This window comes from Canis aureus, chromosome 23 (assembly GCF_053574225.1).
Source record: "Canis aureus isolate CA01 chromosome 23, VMU_Caureus_v.1.0, whole genome shotgun sequence".
Classification (NCBI taxonomy): Eukaryota; Metazoa; Chordata; class Mammalia; order Carnivora; family Canidae; genus Canis; species Canis aureus.
The window spans coordinates 21,481,911-21,499,981 of NC_135633.1; the positions used below are offsets into that span (position 1 = coordinate 21,481,911).

Consider the following 18,071-nt stretch of genomic DNA (forward strand, 5'->3'; position numbering starts at 1 on the left):
AGGAGAGTAAAAATAAGGTAGAGAGGGCTACCAAAGCATGAAAAGAGCCTAGAGGATTTCAGGAAAAGCAGATAGTGTGGGTACAAAGGCAGGGGAAGGTATAAAGAGTTTGGAGAAGGGGCCGGAGGGGGCATGTGAGCCTGGTTGTGAAGGCTTCTGAATGCCATATTTAATAGATCTGTGTAGCATATCTCTGTAGCCAATGTTAGAGATAGAGAATGGGAACTGTAGCATGCTCTAGAGGCTAGATCCTCAGAGTCTAGGCCCTACATATTGGACAAAGATCCAGATCCAGGAATCTAGGAAGAAAATTATAGGAGAGAGGGCAATATTTTAAATGGTTTATTTGAGTCTAAGCTGAGATGAAGTTGTCTGGCCATGTAAAGTTGTCTAAGCTGATGTGAATTAGAAAGGGTGCTTTGGTAGATAGAGGAGAGGGATTGGTGGTAGGCAAAGTGGGGGCATAGGAAAACAGATTCTGGAGGGTTAGTGTAGTTTGAGAGAAGTGGTAAAGCCCCTGAACTGTGACTGCATATATGGCCCTGTGGTTGTGGAAGGAGCAGAGGATATGGGTCATGTGTTATAGGCAGGCAGAGGGAAGGTGGAAGTGGTTGGCTCCAGTTCAGGAGCGTAAGGTAAGGGTGTGTTATGGACTGAGGAGAAAGAGCTTAGTGATGGTAGAATATTGATTGGAAAGGGAGGATTAGTGAGAGAGTCCCTGGGGTGAGAGGGTGTGAGGAAGGGGTCTTGGTTGGGAATAAGTGGCTCAAGTGTTGACTGACGGATGGTTGGCTGGGTGGGGAGGCTGGATAGAGGGAAGAAGGTTCGGCAGGCAGCATTTTGGTTTTCGAGTCCTAGTTGAGACGTCCATGAACCCAGGGAGGGGGGCATCTCTCTCAGATGGGGAGAGTGTGCCTGACCCCAGCACCTTCACAATCCCCGATACCCATTTATTCCCAGTGAAGAGCCGGAGGCCATCCTTGGGGGAGTTGCTCCTGCGGCATGCACACAGTCCAACCAGGGCCCGGCAGGCGGCACAGTTGGTTCTTCAGCCTGGGAGAGACGGCGCAGGACTTGGCCTAGGTGGGGGCTCCCCTGGGGCTTCAACTCCAGTTCTGCCCCCTCGGGGTGGGGCCCCTGAGCGCCAAGGTGAGGCTCTGCGAGTCAAGAATGCGGTCTACTGTGCAGTCATTTTCCCTGAGTTTCTCAAGGAGTTGGCTGCCATCTCCCAGGCCCATGCTGTCACCTCGCCTTTCTTGTTGGATACTTCAGAGGAGGGATCTGGCCCTCCTGTCTCAGGCTTTGGGCCCCTCAATCCTTAACTTTCTTCCATGGACAATCAGAGCCTCGCGTGGCCTGGGCCAGGGCCGGGGTGTAGGCTCCTTTTTATGTTTGGAGGCAGTGGCAAGAGGACTTTTTAATTTATTTCCGATGAATGTTTTATGGAGAACTTGTTGCAATATGTATAAAAGGGAAATCTCTATTCTGTGCTCATTCTTCTTTCCCACCCTTTTTTCTGGGGCTGCAGCCCCAGGAAGGTTGTATATTAATGGGGAGGTCAGGGGTAATTTCTCTCTCATGGGGACATTGGTACTAAGGTTTCAAGGTGCTTCTTATGCCCTTAAAGGATGAGGGGGTCATGGAGCCTAGGGAAGAAAGTAGGAACTCTCCTCCATCCCCCAGAAGGAAGAAGCAGCATGGGCCCAGCATGGTTTGGGGGAGCAGCAGCTGATGTTTATTGGGGACCAGTATCCCTATGCCAGATCTTGGGGGCCTCGCCCCCTGCATCTCTCGCCTCAGCTTCATTCGTCGCTGTCGAATTCTGAGGACAGACCCTGCAGCAGGGGCAGGGACATGGAGTGCCGGTCGGGGTCCCCGGGGCCCCCACCCTGGACTCCTGGTGGGGGGCTGCGGGGGCTGAAGAGCCAGTTCTCTGCCAGGGTTGGGGATAGTCACAGCTTGACTCATGCCCTGGTCTTTCTGCCTCCCTGGTCCCTCCCTGGCCCTCTGTGCTGTGCCCACCCCCTCACCAGGACCAGGCTTCCACCTCATTGCCCCCCAGCTCCCTCACTCCATCCCCTTTACCAGGATCCAGTGTGGAGTTAAGGGTGCCCCCACACATTCCTGGGGCACACATTCCTATATTCCCTATGCTCTTTCCCTCCACCCGATCTCATCCCTCTCAGCTTCATATCCCCTATTAGTACCTGACAACATCTGGGGCCTCCTGCGGAAGGGGTTTCGACCCTTGTAGGAGAATCTGGTGGGTCTGCCTCCTGGCCCTTCCTGTGGAGGTGGTGTAGGTGGGGCTGGGACAGGTGGGGGCACATCAGCAGCTTCAGGGATATTGGCAGGGGCGGATGTAGGGGCCAGAGATGGCATGATGCCGAGGTTGGGTCTGACCCAGTTGGCACCATGGGGCAGTGGATCTTTGGTCAGAGGCTTCTGCGGTCCCAGCACTCCTTTGGGCTGCAGTGAAAACTTGAGGCAGGAGAAGGCAACAGGCAGTGACCGCTGTAACCGAAGCAGCTGGGGCTCACGGGCTGTAGGTAACAGCCCGAGCTGCAGCCAGGAACAGGAGAAGACCTGGTAGATGACATAGATGCTGTGGGTGCTTCGGAGCCAGGGAAGATTTTGCTGTAGGCTCACCTGCCCTGGTGGCAGCAGCAGGAAGGCCACCTTCTTGCGCAGGCCACCCATGTGCAGGCGGATCCGGCAGGGCTGCCCATCCAACAGTCGCATTTCTTCATAGGCTATCTCTGCTCTGCCGTTTGGTGAGTATTCCCGAGTGCAGTGCGCAAAGGCACCCTCAGACCCTGCCTGCTCCAGGAGGTTCGGTAGTGGCCCCACTGGTTGTAGTGCCCGCCGACCCTGCCGACCTGGTAAAGCCAGGCGGGTGTGGGCTGGGCGGGACTGCTTCACTAGCACACCCAGTAGGTCATAGCAGGCTGCATCCGACAGGAAAGGGACTGCCACTACATTGGGCCCAAAGCGCTCCTCGATAACCTGCAGATGGCCAGTTTATAGGTCAGGGACTGAGTCGGGAGTTACCTGGTAGCCTACTCTAGATTGACCCTCCCACTGTTCACTGTAACTATATCTCCACAATGTGCTCAGACTGTTAGGTTTCCTCCTTATTTCCTAGTTCTGTCCTGTAGCAAACCCTTGAATGTCTACCATGTGCCAGACCCTGCAGATACTGGGAATACATAAAAACATGAGATTTAGTCTAATGGAGGAGACAAAAATACAAACAGTAGTCAGCTAAATAAAATAATAGCAAGGTGTGGAGGAGACCAGAAGTGATTTAACACCTTTTGTCTTTGACAGAAGAGGATCAGAGAAGGTTCCTAGGTGGTAATACTTGAGCTTTGAGGAAATTAGCTAGGTAGGATGGTCAATCCAGGGAGAGGATACAGCCAGTTAAAAAACCTGAACTTATAGACTAAGAAGGGCAATTCAGGAACGCATAATTTCCTAGTACTTAAACATAGGGTCTGAAGAGGGACAGGAATACGGGAACTAGACTATGGAAGATCTTGTGTGTGCTAAGTGATAGGGATATGATACTGAGGTCAATGGAAAACCACTTGGAGGGCTCTGGGTAAGAGGAGCAGGATCAGAAAGGTGCTTTAGAAAGTTATGTTGAGGGATGCCTCAGTGGCTTAGCGGTTGAGCATCTGCTTTCGGCTCAGGGTGTGATCCTGGAGTTCCGGGATCGAGTCCCACATCGGGCTCTCGCCATGGAGCCTTCTTCTCCCTCTGCCTATGTCTCTGCCTCTCTGTGTCTCTCATGAATAAATAAAATCTTTAAAAAAAAGTTAATGTTGAATAGCAAGACAAAATAAGGAGAGAGAAAGATCAGTTAAGAGTATTATAATACTGCAACCAAAACATGGTGAGGCCTTCAACTAAAATCATGGAGGACGATCTGTGGGGTATAGAATTAGTAGAAGTTGGTCAGTTAAGGAGTCTGGGAAAAGGAATCATGAAGGAATAGTCTTAGATGACTGGTTAGATGGGTGATGTCATTCACTACAGTGGGTACACAGGGAGAGGTTTGGAATGACCACTCTTCAACATCTGCTCTGGCTGCAAGGAGTAGTGTTAGGGATTTGAGGCCTCATCTCTGTAATGCTGGTCCCAATATGCTTTTAGGGATTCTAGTGCCTGTTGGTTTTGTCCTTCTTATCTTGGCTTTTGGTTTGGTAATCCAGTTCTGGAAAGTTTAACTTCATGACCAACTTGGAAACCTTGTAAGATCTCCTCTAGTAATTGTACGTAGGTTTGCTCTCTACTCACCAAAGATATTGCTGGCCGAGACTCTGGCTCTGTGTTCTGTTAGGGAGTACAGAAAATTCCCTGTTTGGGTCCTTTTTCTGTTTGAGACCTATTCTGAAAATGCTCTGTTCTACTCCTCTTCCTCAGCCCCCAGTTCCAACATGTCTGTCTCCCTATTGCTGGCATTGGCCACTTTGATGGTCTTCTGGTAGAATTCATCAATGATCCCTTAAGGCCAGTTTGGATTTTGCTACATAGAGCTGTTTTGGAAGTGCTGCCCCATAGCATGAGAGGAGAGTAGCTAACTGATAGAGTTGCACTTAAGCTGAGATAGCTTGAAGTCTACGTCTTTTGTCACCTAGCAAGGAAATAAATGGTGCTCTTTCTGAATCTGCATGGAAGAATTTCCCATCATTCCTCTCCTTTGCTTCATTGAGACATGGAATTCTTTCTGGTGGGGGCATCAGGCTGAAGGACAGGGCTCTGAGAAGGTCCATTTGGGTTACTAGGGGTGACAGCAGAGCACTGGTGGTTTGGCATTTTTGTATAGAATGGTCTGACAAAGAAAGTGTAGTCACTATATAACTTTAGAATGCTACCCTAGCTGGTCCCTAGTATCCTATACAAATAAGACAAATAGGAGTGTCCCCAGAAGGGGATACTTTAATGGGATCTTGACATTTAAAATTCCTAGTTCTGGGGCACCTAGGTGGCTCATTTGGTTAAGCATCTTCTTTGTTTTTGGCTCAGGCCATGATCTCAGGGTCCTGGGATTGAGCCCTGCATTGGGCTCCCTGCTCAGGTGGGGGTCTGCTCCCTTGCCCTCTGCCCCTTCTCCCTGCTTGTGTTCTCTTTTTCTGTCTCATAAATAAAATCTTAAAAAAAAAAAAAAAATCCTAGTTCTTATGGTCCAAGTGTCTGTTTAAAGATGAATCCCTGATTTAGTTGGAGGCTTTTTCCCAGAATATAGATACTGCCTTTTGTGGGGGATTTATTATTAGTCCCTCTTTCTTACCCTTGAGGCCCCCAGTAGTTATACTAAAATAGGGAAAATAAGGCACTCATTTCTATGCCAGGGTGACTATTCTTGGTAGAGTCACCATTTGAGACCACTACCTGTTCTCACTGCACTTTTACTTCTGGGTGAGTTCTGTGAGACATAGAGGCCTGCAAATTGAGATCTCCCAGGGGCAACCTGGGAAGGTGAGTGTGGAAGACTATCTTCCTGGAGGTACCTTGGCTGGTATGGATTCTGAATGAGGAACTCTTGAGCCACATTCTGGTTAGCTGTATGTTCTACAAAGTGTTCAGTAAACTCTCAGCAGTTCTGGAGAGAGGAAACCAGGTCACTCAGAGGTGTCCTGCGCCTTGATTTTGGAAAATATTACCAGTGATTTATCCTCAATGTCTATGTTGCCTTTCCTGATAATTTTGCCTTTAACTAGGGAATTTTTCTGATGGCCAGAGATCGTGTAACTTTTTACTAGTTGATGATCACATTAACGTTCATCCTAATGAAATGTTTGATCTTGTCTAGATCAACCTTTTACACTGCTGAAACCAGGTACTTTGAACTTGGGAGGGCCTTGGCTTCTGTTTCTACTTCCCTGGGAGGCTGACCTTTGTGGTGAGCTGCTGGAGTTACATGCTATTAAAGTTGCTTTGAGTCTGATAGGCACTACTGTAGGATGGTTTTTTTAAACTTGCTTGGCTGCCTTCAATGAGTGTTTGAAATTCATTATTCTTCAAATTACATAACTGGAATCCGATCCCTAAATTCTCCAAATTCAGAAATTGAGCCATCCTGATTTGGTGGGACATCTGCCTGCTCCTGAAAATCCACATATTTTGCTCAAAACCCAAATTTTCCATTCTGTGGAAGTTAAAGGTGAAGAGGTCGAAGTTTCTTTAGAAAGTTTAAAGGGCCCTTTGTGATCAGCCCCTGTACCTCTTTGGCCTCATTTTCACTACTACTCATTTGAACTCTACTCTAGAGGACTATTTGTAGTTCACAAATACATAGTTTTCTTTTTCCTCTCCTGGCTTTTGTATGTGCTCTACCTTTAATTAGGACACTATTCACTCACTCACTCACCTGCCCACCTACTCGTTAACTCAGTTAGGTGTTTATTAAGCACCAATTATAAATCAGGAATTCCTTTTCCCTCTCCATGAGAATAATTTCTCCTTGCCTAGCTAGAATGTCACTCTCCAGGAAGTCTTCCTGACCTAAGTCCTACATTGATTTAGCACTTATTTCTGTTCTCACTGATTCCTATTGCTTTTCAAGGAAACTTTTTCCAGTTTTGCAATTGTGATAACGAAATTGGACTGTGTGCAAAGCACTTAGTGCAGTGTCTGGCATGTGAACAAGCACTGAGTAAATACTAGTTACTATTGTCTCCAGGCTTCCCACCCCTTCCTACTCATAAGTTGCTCAGACTCATCTAGGTTACACTTTGTTACTTTCTTTTTAGCCCTCTTACTTTATCCTTGATGAGAGCCCACGTGGCATCAGCTTCATCCAATGTCAGCAGGTGGGGGGTACCAACTAACATGGTGGGTTGTGGGAGGGGTTAGGCAGGGCAGTGGCTGCTGCAGGAACCCCAAGCTGCCCAAGGAGGTGAGGCCCCAGGCCTCAGGCTTTGACCTACTATAGCATGAGGTCATAGAGGTCCTGTAGATAATGGGGCCTTGGGTGGGGAAAGGGCAGTCACTTTACTAGCCTCACTATGCCCATAGCCTGATACCATACCCTCAAGTCACTTATCCATTCTCCTCCTTAGGGGAGAAGAATGCAGGTGTGTCTGGGTGCATTTGTATATGTCTGTGTGTGCATGTGTGAGTGCAGGTGTGTGTGTATTTCTTGGCCTGAGTTATTTAAGGAAGCAGAATCAGATTTCCCCCTTCAGTAGCCTCCTGAAGCAGTTTGCTGTACTATCTTATCAGCTGCAGATGACTTCCTTGTGAGGTTAGATAGGGGTCCTGAAGGACTGGGAGAAATATAAATCAGGACTTAAACTGAGAACTAAGCAGTAGTTCTTAACCTTGGTCATACTTTGGAATTATCTGGTAGCTTTAAGCACTACAAATACATGGATCCTACCCCCAGGGATTCTGATTTAATTGGTCTGGAGTGTGCCTAGGCATTAGGATTTCTAAAAGCCTCTCAGGCAATTCTTAGGTGCAGCCTAGGTTGAAGCCTATTATTAATGAGTAGGTTACAGTTGCAGTGAAAACCAGGTGTGTGTGTAGGAGGGTGCATATGAGTGGTGACAATGTGGTGGATAAGAATCTAATTGGGATAATGTTGCCTTAGTAACTGAAGAGGACTTTCAGGAAGCCAGAATTATCCAGGTAAATTTGAGGAAATTTTTCTCCATGCCCCATTCCCTGTCCTAAACTAATCTGTGTCTAGTTGGCATTCTCCTACTGCAGTCCTAATCTCTGTGTGATTTCCCCTTGTGTCTGTCCCAGAGATCTCAACCCGGTGTTTGCTGGATAAGAAGAGTGGCTTTTTGGAGAAGAACCACTCTGGAGAGCCTTTCTAGTAGCTACTCTCCCACTCTACCATTTATCTGTCCACAGAGTCTTCTTTTGAGTCCCTCTAGAGAGTCTTCTGCATCTTCAGGAAGACCACTTCTGTATGGGGAGCATTCTTTCCTATTCTGGCCTAACATGTAGGGCTGTCCCATGAATTTGGCTATCCTCTGATCTGGCTGAAGTGGTCTCTCTAGACAGGGCTAAGGGTGTGGGTGCTAGGTGTTTAAGATTTAACAGTGGACAGGGGACTATGCTCTAGGAGAGGAATTGATATTAAATATTTGTTGAGTTGTTTAAGTCATGTATGTTAGAGACTGTGCCAAACACTTTGAATTCATTACCCTGGTTAATCCTTTTAGTAATGCCATGAAGTAGGTACTATTATTTCCTCATTTTACAAGTGAATTGATGGGCTCAGAGAGGTTAAGTAGATTAATACAAGGGATGCAGTGAGTTAATGGAGGATCTGGGATTCAAATCCAAGTTGGCCTGATTCCAGCTTTTAAATTTAAATTTGAATGGTAGTTCCTTTTCGTGGAGGGAGAAATTGCTGTGTCCTTTCTGCTCTCCTGAGTGTATGGTGGGAGGGTGCCTGCTCAGTGGACATGCAAAGTCGTGTACTGAAAAGGAAGTGGGCAGGATGAGAGAAATGCTGCAGTAGACCAAATGAGAAACCCCAAACTTCTTATCAGGGCAGGCAAAACCAAATTTCTACTCTAGTGCCCTCTTAGCTCTGCACTAGGAGTGGTCTTTGGTGTAGTATAGTTGGTACCTCTGTTCCCTTCAGAAAGGAATCCTGAGTGAGGTAGCAGTTGGGGAGAGACATTATACCAGGACAAGGGACACAAACAGTGCAAGGAGGCAGAGATGCAAAGGTACAGACATGAGAGTTACTGATAAACATAGGCAGGGGATGGTGTACATCCATATCCTGAGGGGGTTCTAGAATGAACAGGGAATGAATAGGGTAGGGACAGGGATGATGGGCTGTTGGTGAAATATGAAGAGGATTTTTTCAGATTTTCATAGAGGAGGCTAAAAGGGTAAAATTGGGTATAGATAAACTCCTCAGCCAGAAGCCCATGTCTTCATCTCTTTTGCTGATGATCATAATTCTTTAAGCTCACTGCATTCCACACTGCCCTACCCTGACATTAACTGAGTCTATTTTTCCCTTTGGCTCATAGAGTCTGAGATTGAAAGTTGCTGAAGGAAAACAAATGATGAGTGAGTTCTGGATGGAGTTGAGCCTAAGGGCTGAGCTGCTTGGGCCATACCTGGTCATGGGGTTGTCTCTAGTGTGGCACATACTGGGGTTTCCCTGGACACAGATCATCTGCATCATATCTGAGTGGTGACGACTGCAGAGCACGAGAGGAACAAACAGGCAGGGGCTGGTTATTTAGGAAACATGAGGTTCTCTGTAAGAACCTCCAGGGCAGTATAGAATAGTGTTGATAGCCAAGCCTTTGGAGGAATAAAGAGCCCTAACCAGTCTCTTCACTACTCTCAGGCTACAGGGATAACTATACAAGTCCCTATTTGAAACCTTTAGGGGTAGATATATTTTGGACTTGAGATTTTCAGGTTTTAGAAAGGGAATATAGTGCCTTTATCATATATAAAGGAGTACTCCAGTGAGGTTTAGGGCAGTGCCCTATAATCAAACACATCAATATTTCTGCAGCTAAAGGTATGAATATTCACACCAAGTGAGATAAATAAAATACTATAGATACCATCATGATGTTTCAGGTTGGGTTTTGAACCAAAGTCATGAAAAAGCTATTGTTTCTTCAGATATTTTTTTTTTTATTTTGGAATTGTGGATGAGGGACCATGGGATTACTCTCAGGTTGTTGTGAGGAGTAAGGGAGTGCTGGTAGTTTTCTAAACACATCACACGGTAGGTGTGTGATCTCAATCCAAAACAAAATACTAATGTCCAAGTGGGTGGATTTTTGGCCTGAAGAAAGAAGGTTCTTGCAATGAATAATGCACGACTTTGAAATCAGCTGCCTTGGGGAGCTGTGCACAACCAGGGAACGAAGGTGCCTTAGACAGGAGGTCTCCTGTGGTGGGAAGGTGATAGAATTCATTGCTTATGAACATTGACTGCATAGGATTTCCCTTTTCATGTACCACAGGGGAAAGGCAAAAAATGTGCATAATGTGTATGTGTGACAGGGGATATCACATATACATTTCTTTATAATAATGTTGTAATAAATATCTTACTGCATACATCTTTGTTTACATCTCTAATTATTTTGCCAGGATAGATTTTTTGAAGAAGAATCCCTGAGAGAAGGATATGGACATCTTAAAGACTCATGACCAATTAAGATTAGATTTTGTCACAATTATCCACAAAATCATTACCTGAGGAGTTTTTTTTAACTCAGAACTTCATGAAAAAGATTAGTTTTGAGAATGACTAAGCCCACACTTGAGGAAAACTGTAGATTTCCTCAGTGTGACAACACCTCTGAAAATCATGTAGAACTCTGTACTATCTCTTTAGCTCCTGGTTAATGAGAACCTGGTGAGACCCCATGTGGCCCTGGAGAGGATGTCACCTGCTTTTTCATTTTCAGATCTGCAGCCTCCTCTTCTGTGTGGTATCCCATGGTGTTTGGCCCAGGTATCTGTGCTGAGTGGTCAGCACTGCACTTCGCTTTAGGTCTTCATGGCTGACTTTAAGACCTGCAGTTATGGTAGTTTCCCCAGAGCTTGGGTCTACTTGTGCGGCCTGCAGCTTTCTCAGATCTTATAATGGTGAATCCCTGCCTTTTGTCTGAGATTATATTCATTTTTGGCTCCATGCTGGTGTGAAAGAGCTTTTGCACAATGTCCCTTCCAGTATAGATTCTTAACTGAGTTAATCTCCTGTTGGGCAACACCATGATGCTTCCTGTGTAATACCTCTATTCTCTGCTAGCCACAGCAGTGGGAAATACTCCTATTTAATCATATATCACCAACATCATATGCTTCTAGTGATGTTAGCTAGGACAAATGGGGGTGTTGATGTGGATTTTATTTGAGAATTCAACGTTCCTGGCTGAGGATGCAGAGAAGAGCAACTTCATAAGAGACCACAGTGACTGGATGTCAGGCAAGCAAGTGAAGTGATTATAATGATTTCCTGGGATATAAAAATTTCTTTCAGTTGGACCTTTGACTCCTGAGGCTTTAGGCCCAGGAAGAGAAATTCTAGCAATTAATTCTTGAGATATTGACAGGAGAGTGGGAGTAATTACACATTAGACAAGGAGGATTCTCTGAACTGGGAATGGCAAAGATCAGTGTGCTGGCCAAATTTGGGACCCTAGTCTGGGTGCATTATCCAGATTCTCAGAATGTGGGGAATAAGCCTGTAATTCCTTCCCTAAGGACAGGATGAAAATAGAATCTGGCTCCAGAAATGGAGAGGACTATGATCCCAGACAAGTACCCAAACACTTGCCTCCTGAGGCAGCATCACTCTTCCTAGACCCCCAGGTCTAGCATCTGTAGGGGAGCTTTTGTGTGGAAACATGGGGAGACTTAGGTTAAAATGATGGAGGGGCTAGGGAGGAGAGTTTTCTTTAAGTTAAATCTCATGTACTATAAGCCATGATAACTCCTGATCTTATTTCCCTGCATGGTAACGTGTAGCCCCCTACCTCACTCCTCCCAAGCAAGATATGTGGATAGGCTAAAGTCTGCAGATGCTAGTGATAATGGATAGTAGAGACTTCACAGCAAATAGTTGTTGAATGGTTATCACAGTCATATGTAGACAGTGGGACAAACATGACATAATCCCCACCTCCAGGCTCTAGACTCTCTTGAATGTTCCCTCACCTCCACCAGCAGGCTCCATTGTTTTGTGCTCATTAGAGCTGGCTTTTTCTGAATGTGAAGGTTTCCAGGAGCCGGTCCCTGATTTGCTTGGTGCGGACTCCATAGATGAGTGGGTTGAGGGCAGGTGGCAGCAGCAAATAGATGTTAGAGAGAAGAATGTGCACAGGCTTTGGGATGGTGTGACGACCAAAGCGATGTGTGAGGTATGAGAAGAGACCAGGTACATAGAAGGCCAGAATGACACAGATGTGGGAACTACATGTGCCAAAGGCCTTGGCCCGGGCCTCCCAGGTAGGCAGCCGCAGTACAGTGTGGGCAATGAGTCCATAAGAGCCAGTGATGCCCAGGATATCTATGCCTGACACGGCCAGTGAAAGTGCCAGCCCATACAAATTGTTAGCTTGTGTGTTGCCCACCACCAGCTCTACCACTGCCATGTGTGCACAGTAGGCATGGTCTATGGTCTTGGCTCGGAAGTACTCAAATCGCGCCACCAGCAGAGGGAAAGGCACAACAATAGCCACAGCTTTCAGGGCCAGTGCCAGTGCTGCATAGCCTACACGGGCTTTGGTGATTAGGAGAGGGTAATGTAGGGGACGCCCTACTGCCACAGCACGATCACAGGCCATGGCCAACAGTACACCGGATTCCACAGCAGTCAGTGCATGAACAAAGAACATCTGGGCCAGGCAGGCACCATATGGCACAGGCCGGGGCCCAAGCCACATCACAGCAAGCAACCCTGGGGCTATAGATGTGGCTAAGCCCAGGTCTGTGGCTGCCAGTGTGGCCAGGAGTAGAAACATGGGCTGTTGCAGTGTGGAGTCTATCTGCACCAATGCCAACAGTGTTCCATTTCCCAGCAGGGCCAGCAGATACATGGGCCCAAAGACCAGTGTCAGCCAGGTCTGGGTACCCCCTAACCCTGGAATGCCAGTCAGTATGAAGAAAGTGGGGCGTGGGAAGGTGGAGTTGAGATGTGGACCTTCTGCCATCCTGTGGGGGCAAAGCTTTAGGGCTCATGGGGGCATGACTCCTGATAGGGGAGAGATATTGGAGGGTGTTACAGGGGCACAGACCCATCCATGGGGTATGTGTAGGGGGAGTGCAGGGTTGGGGGGTCACAGGGTTATAACCTTTGTTTGGGGTTTTGGATAAATAATCAAAGTCACTACCCTAGCTTAGATGGGAGAATCCTTTGTGCCTAAAAGCCCATGAGTATTGTAGGGGGACAAATGGGGGGGGGGGGAGGGACACTGGTATTGAGAAATGAGGGCCTCACTGTTGCAGTTGCTGGTATAGCTGGAGGTCACCTGCAGTTGCTGGTATAGTTGGGGCTGAGATTAGTGTTTTTCTTCCTCAGGATCCAAAGTAGAGTCCATCTCAGTCTCCTTAAGGTGGAGAGAAAGCCAGAGCTGGTGGGGGATCAGGCCCCAGGCTGTACTGTCCTTGATTGTATATCCTTAGGCAGAGCTCCTGGGCCTCAGCTTCCTCAGCTGTACAGTGGGGCTGGACACAATGATTGTAGTGTTGTCCAGCTTTAACATTCTGGGTATCAACCCTTGGAGAAGAAGAGTAGAGAGAAGAGGAGAAACAAGAGGAGGAAGATTGGATCTGCAGTGAAGCTGGAAGCCTCACGTGACAGGAGAAAACCTGGGTTTTTGGGGTGCTTACATTATTTTTACCTTGATGCTGAAGTAGTGAACTTGAACACCTGCTGGAGAGTTGAAGTTGGGCGGCAAAAAGCACTGACAAAGAAATGGCAGCATAAAAGGGAACTTCTCTGTCTCCCTTCCTTCTTCACAATCCAGAAAGGGGTCCCACTAAAGTCTTATTCCTGGGGTACCTGAGGGAGTGGAGCTTCCAAAGGGGGAGGAAATGGCACTCAACCCAGAGTAGCAGCCTTACGTGGAAGAAGCATCTCTGATGTAGGAGGAGGTCAGGTGAGTAGAACCGATTTCACCCAGAATCTAGCTCACGGCAGAAGATGAATAAACATTGAATGGATAAATGAACAGGAGGAGAGCACCCCAGAAGACTTGACTGGAGAAAGATCCTGAGCACTGTGTGTTGGCACCTTCTCTTTACCTTGACCAATGCCTATGGGGCCCTTTATGAAGCTTCTTACTTGCTCCCCTCAGGGACCTTACCCCTCCCACTTGTGCCACATTAACTCTTCCCTTTGCTGCCTCCTTGCTCAGAGCTGACAGCAAGATAACTCAGGAAGTAGAGGAAGGAGGCAGAGGTGGGGACAACAAGGAAAGAGACTGATTTATAGGAGTGGAGAGATCTGGGAAAGAGGAACACTTCCTCTTTCCAGTCTTTGCTGACTCCCTGAAGTCTGGAGAGAAGCCCTTGCTATATTCTTGAATAGCATTGATCCCTCTCTATTGTAATTACTCGTCTCTCCCTTCCACCCCCATCCCCAGATTGAAAGAGTTGTAGGCAGTTTTTATTAGCCAGCATCTCTACTGCTCATCACAGTGCCTGGCATCTAGTTGTCTATGAATAAATATTTATTGCTTTTAATTGTGTGATAGTACTGCTGGCCCAAACAGCATTTACTGACTAACAGTGGCTCCTACAGTTTCAGGAGCCTTTGGTATCCATGGAGATGAGAAAGAAAAGTTATTCACCATCAGCCATGAGTCCACTGGGTATGATTCTGTTCTAAGGAGACCTATCCTAAAAATCAGCACAGTGTGCAAGATAATGTAATAAAAACAAGGCTTGTGGGAAAGGTGGCAATAGGGTACAACATTCAAAAACCTTGTCAGTGACACATTTAAAAAAGGATAAGACCCTAATAAAAATGGCACCATTTTACATATGTTAACTGGTTAGAAAGCACATAAACACACCAATAAATATGACACATTACCTAGAGTTTTCCTTGTGGAACCATTAGAGGCTTGTGAATAATTGAGAAATGGTAGAAGGGGAGACTATGATAGTCCCCCTTATCTGTGGTTTCGCTTCTGCAGTTTCAATTGCCCGCTGCCCTCAACCACTATTGGGAAGCAGATGATCCTTTCTGATGAATCATCAGGTCAATTGTAGCCTAACACTACGTCACAATGCTGTGTTATTATCCCCCTAACTCCGTGTCCTCATGTAGGCATTTTATCCTTTCACATCATCACAGGAAGAAGGGTGAGTACAATGCAGTAAGTTATTTTGAGAGAGAGAGAGAGAGAGAGAGAGAGAGCGCACATTCACATGACTTTTATTACAGCATATTGCCATTATTATCAGTTATTGTTAGTCTCTTGCTATGCTTAATTTATAAATTACACCTTATTATAAGCACGTAAGATAGGAAAACACCATATAGGCATACCTCATTTGATTGTGCTTCACTTGATTGCACTTCACAAATAATGTATTTTTTACGAATTGAAAATTTGTGGCAGCCCTGCTTCTAGCAAGCCTATCGGTGCCATTTTTCCCAACAGTGCTTGTTCACTTTGTGTCTGTGGCACATTCTGGTAAATCTCGTAGTATTTCAAACTTTTTCATTATTATTATATTTGTTATGTTGATCTGTGATCAGTGATTACAGCTCACTGAAAGCTCAGGTGATGGTTAGCATTTTTTAAGCAATAAGATTTTCAGAGATTAAAAAAAAAAGATTTTCAGAGATTTATATATATATTTTAGAGTGAGCTCATGCTGAGGGGAGGGATAGAGGGAGAGGGAGAAAATCTCAAGCAGACTCCCTGCTGAGTGCAGAGCCTGACATGGGGGTTTGATCTCATGACCCTGAGATCCTGACCTGAACCAAAATCAAGAGTTCGATGCTTAACTGACTGAGCCACTGAGCCACCCCTAGCAATAAAGTTTTTAAATTAAGTTAGTCTCATTGTTTTTTGTTTTGTTTTGTTTTTAAGACATAATGCTATTCCACACTTAATAGGCTATGGTATTATATAAACACCCCTTATATGCACTGGGAAACAAAAACTCATTTGACTCACTTTATTGCTATATTTCCATTATTGCAGTGGTCCAGAACTGAATCAGCAGTATTTTTGAGGTATGCCGTATATATAGGGTTCAGTACTATCTCTGATTTCAGGCATCCACTGGGGTCTTGGAATGTATAACCTGTGGATAGCAGGGGACTATTATAATATGAAATCTGGTGGAATCTTATAACACTACATATGCATGATGTATTTCATAACCTAAGTTGTGATAGATGTTTCAGGTGTGAGCATGTTGGATTTTCTTTTGCTGCTGTGTTCAGCAGTTTTGAATGCAGTTTTGTGCATTCACGTAGTTCCTGGCAGAGGGAATCACAGGTTATACTGAGTTTCCCAATGTGTCAATTGTTTGAAACACATTTGCTTTTCAAAATCAGCTTTATAGCAATCTCATTGAATCTCTGTTGTACCTGGCCCTGTACCATATGGTGAAGATACAATGGCAATAACAAGACCTTGCTGCCCTCAAGGAGCTCACTGTCTAGTGGACATAGTGATGCAAAGTTATTGGAAGGCTACATAAGTAATTGCATTAATTCAGGTTAGTACAGATATAGTGGGAATACAGAGAAAGAAGCCTTTCCCTCTCCCTGGAGAGTTAGGAAATTTTCTGAATTACAGTAATGGCTATGTCCTATGGAGTTTTCTATGTGCAGGCACTGCTCTAAGTCCTATTTCTGCCACATGCATTTGCAGTAAGTATAATGATTTCCCCCATCTTACAGATAAAGAACTAAGGCACAAACTTATCCAAGGTCACACAATTCTTAAGTAGCAGTTAGACAGTAACTGGATCTGGCCCTTGCATTCTTGCTCTTAGCCACTGCTTTAAACTTTTCTGCTGAGACTTAGAACAAAAATAGGTATTTTCTAGGGTATTTGGGCCAAAAGGATCAGTACCTGAAAGGTTGTCCTAGGATTGCTGAAGAAGGAGAGTAGCACTTGGGAGCTGGGGGCAGTGAATACAGAGCTGTGAAGGAGATGATTGATTGGGAAAAAATGCCCTTGAGTGCCAAGCCTCAAGAGAACACTAATGGAACTTTTCTGCTGACATATGCCTATCCTGGGCACCAACTATACAAAAGATTGTTCATAAGATAAATCACAGATCCTTTAAGCCCAACAAAATTGAAGTCATTAAGTTCCTTCAATACCCAAATATGGGCACCCCGGGTGGCTCAGCGGTTTAGCGCCGCCTTCGGCCCAGGGTATGATCCTGGAGTCCTGGGATCGAGTCCCATGTCGGGTTCCCTGCATGGAGCTTTCTTCTCCTTCTGCCTGTGTCTCTGCCTCTGTCTTTGTCTCTGTCTCTGTCTCTCTCTCTCTGTGTCTCTCATGAATAAATAAATAAAATATTTTTTAAAATACCCAAATACCCCAGATAGTAGATATTCTGGCACTGAGGTTATAAACTTATGAGGTTAACTGTTCTCCCTGTTATAATAGGATCTGGTAGGATTCAGGTTCTGTTAGGGGTATGGGATAGCTCAGATCTAATTTTAATCAATTTTCCTGTAATATTGTCTGGTGTCCTTATCCATTTCCCCTTCCTCTGCAGTGGGATCAGTCCTTTCAATTCACTCTATCATTGGCCATAGGTAGTAGTGACTCCAGTGTTCTCTTGCATGCTGAGGACATGCTGTTATAGTTCCTGTCTTGGTCTCCCAGGTGACACTATAAGAAAAATTGGGTCATGATGCTAAACACCTCCCCCAATGCCTTACCTTGTCCAATCATTCTTTTCCTTCAGTGTGAGGCACAGAAGAGGCATTTTTTCAGATTAATTATCTCTGACCACTATTGAGACCAGTGCTGGGATAGTCTTCCAAAGACTTTCCTTGCAAAAGATGAGTAGTTCCCTCTAAAGGTTCTGTAGCACTTAGAAGGGGGACTTTGGAACTGACTATGTTTTTTGGGGCCATCTTTCAAGAAATTAATTCCCTAAAGATCTATTCTGAGGTAATAGGTAGCGCCTTTATCTTTTCCTACTATCACCTCCCTTCCTCCAAGCTCACTTGCATGGCTGAAGCTCTTACAACCAGGAAAATACTAATGTCGTCCACAGAATCCAGTAAACATTATTACGAACTCATTACATGCCAAACACAGTATTGTGAATGGGGAACCAGCCTCTCTTCACTACATTCACACAGCCACCAAGGCCCACTTCCTTAAGAGCATTCATCCCCAATGGAAAATGTCCCACTGTATACCCCACAGCCTTATCTTAGAATATTGCAGCAGTCTCATAACTGATACCTGTGTTTCTAATATACTTTGTTGTGTTTTCTTTTCTCATTATACTTTTATTTGAGAAGTGGCTAATATATATATAAAATTATAAAGAATAACAAGTGCACATATTATCCAGACATCTAGAACTGATCATTATTACCATTTTGTCCCAGTTTG

At 45.5% G+C, this 18,071-nt stretch overlaps 3 protein-coding genes and 1 long non-coding RNA gene across 42 annotated transcripts in view; 2 read left to right on the forward strand and 2 right to left on the reverse strand.

The window, feature by feature from the left end:
* FHIP1B (FHF complex subunit HOOK interacting protein 1B) overlaps positions 1-1,483 on the forward strand; it is a 23,412-nt gene extending 21,929 nt beyond the window's left edge. For all 9 annotated transcript variants that reach the window (XM_077866704.1, XM_077866703.1, XM_077866702.1 and 6 more), the window contains one exon: positions 961-1,483. In XM_077866704.1, coding sequence (XP_077722830.1) covers positions 961-1,322 — 362 coding nt within the window. In that variant the 3' untranslated portion in view covers positions 1,323-1,483. The remainder of the gene's footprint in view (positions 1-960) is intronic.
* The window catches only part of C23H11orf42 (chromosome 23 C11orf42 homolog), a 15,557-nt gene extending 8,630 nt beyond the window's left edge, over positions 1-6,927 (reverse strand). The window contains exons 1-4 of one of the 6 annotated variants that reach the window (XM_077866718.1): positions 6,768-6,927; positions 4,303-4,338; positions 2,208-3,006; positions 1,130-1,835 (exon numbers count right to left, since the gene is read on the reverse strand). In XM_077866718.1, the coding sequence (XP_077722844.1) occupies positions 1,594-1,835; positions 2,208-3,006; positions 4,303-4,338; positions 6,768-6,839 (1,149 nt within the window). In that variant the 5' untranslated portion in view covers positions 6,840-6,927 and the 3' untranslated portion in view covers positions 1,130-1,593. Of the gene's footprint in view, positions 1-1,129; positions 1,934-2,207; positions 3,007-4,302; positions 4,339-6,767 lie in introns of those variants that run through there. The other 5 variants (XM_077866724.1, XM_077866721.1, XM_077866723.1 and 2 more) reach the window with 5 other exon arrangements.
* The window catches only part of LOC144294777 (uncharacterized), a 109,154-nt gene continuing 92,705 nt past the window's right edge, over positions 1,623-18,071 (forward strand). For 3 of the 25 annotated variants that reach the window (XR_013362155.1, XR_013362161.1, XR_013362162.1), the window contains exon 1: positions 15,677-15,709. This is a non-coding gene — a long non-coding RNA (uncharacterized LOC144294777). Of the gene's footprint in view, positions 7,083-12,944; positions 14,827-15,676; positions 15,710-18,071 lie in introns of those variants that run through there. The other 22 variants (XR_013362150.1, XR_013362147.1, XR_013362148.1 and 19 more) reach the window with 19 other exon arrangements.
* Positions 9,655-14,704, reverse strand: OR52W1 (olfactory receptor family 52 subfamily W member 1). 2 transcript variants are annotated; one of them, XM_077866727.1, is made up of 4 exons: positions 14,555-14,704; positions 13,520-13,643; positions 13,359-13,421; positions 9,655-13,234 (listed from the first exon to the last, which is right to left on the reverse strand). In XM_077866727.1, exon 4 carries the CDS (start codon positions 12,666-12,668, stop codon positions 11,706-11,708), a length of 963 nt encoding a protein of 320 aa, XP_077722853.1. In that variant the 5' UTR covers positions 12,669-13,234; positions 13,359-13,421; positions 13,520-13,643; positions 14,555-14,704; the 3' UTR covers positions 9,655-11,705. The 2 variants fall into 2 exon arrangements, with proteins under 2 accessions (XP_077722853.1, XP_077722852.1); XM_077866726.1 differs by having other exon boundaries at positions 13,359-13,643; positions 14,555-14,703.

Excerpts from the sequence above, each read along its gene's own strand:
- OR52W1 (XM_077866727.1), bottom strand. The coding sequence starts at position 12,668 with ATGGCAGAAGGTCCACATCTCAACTCCACCTTCCCACGCCCCACTTTC.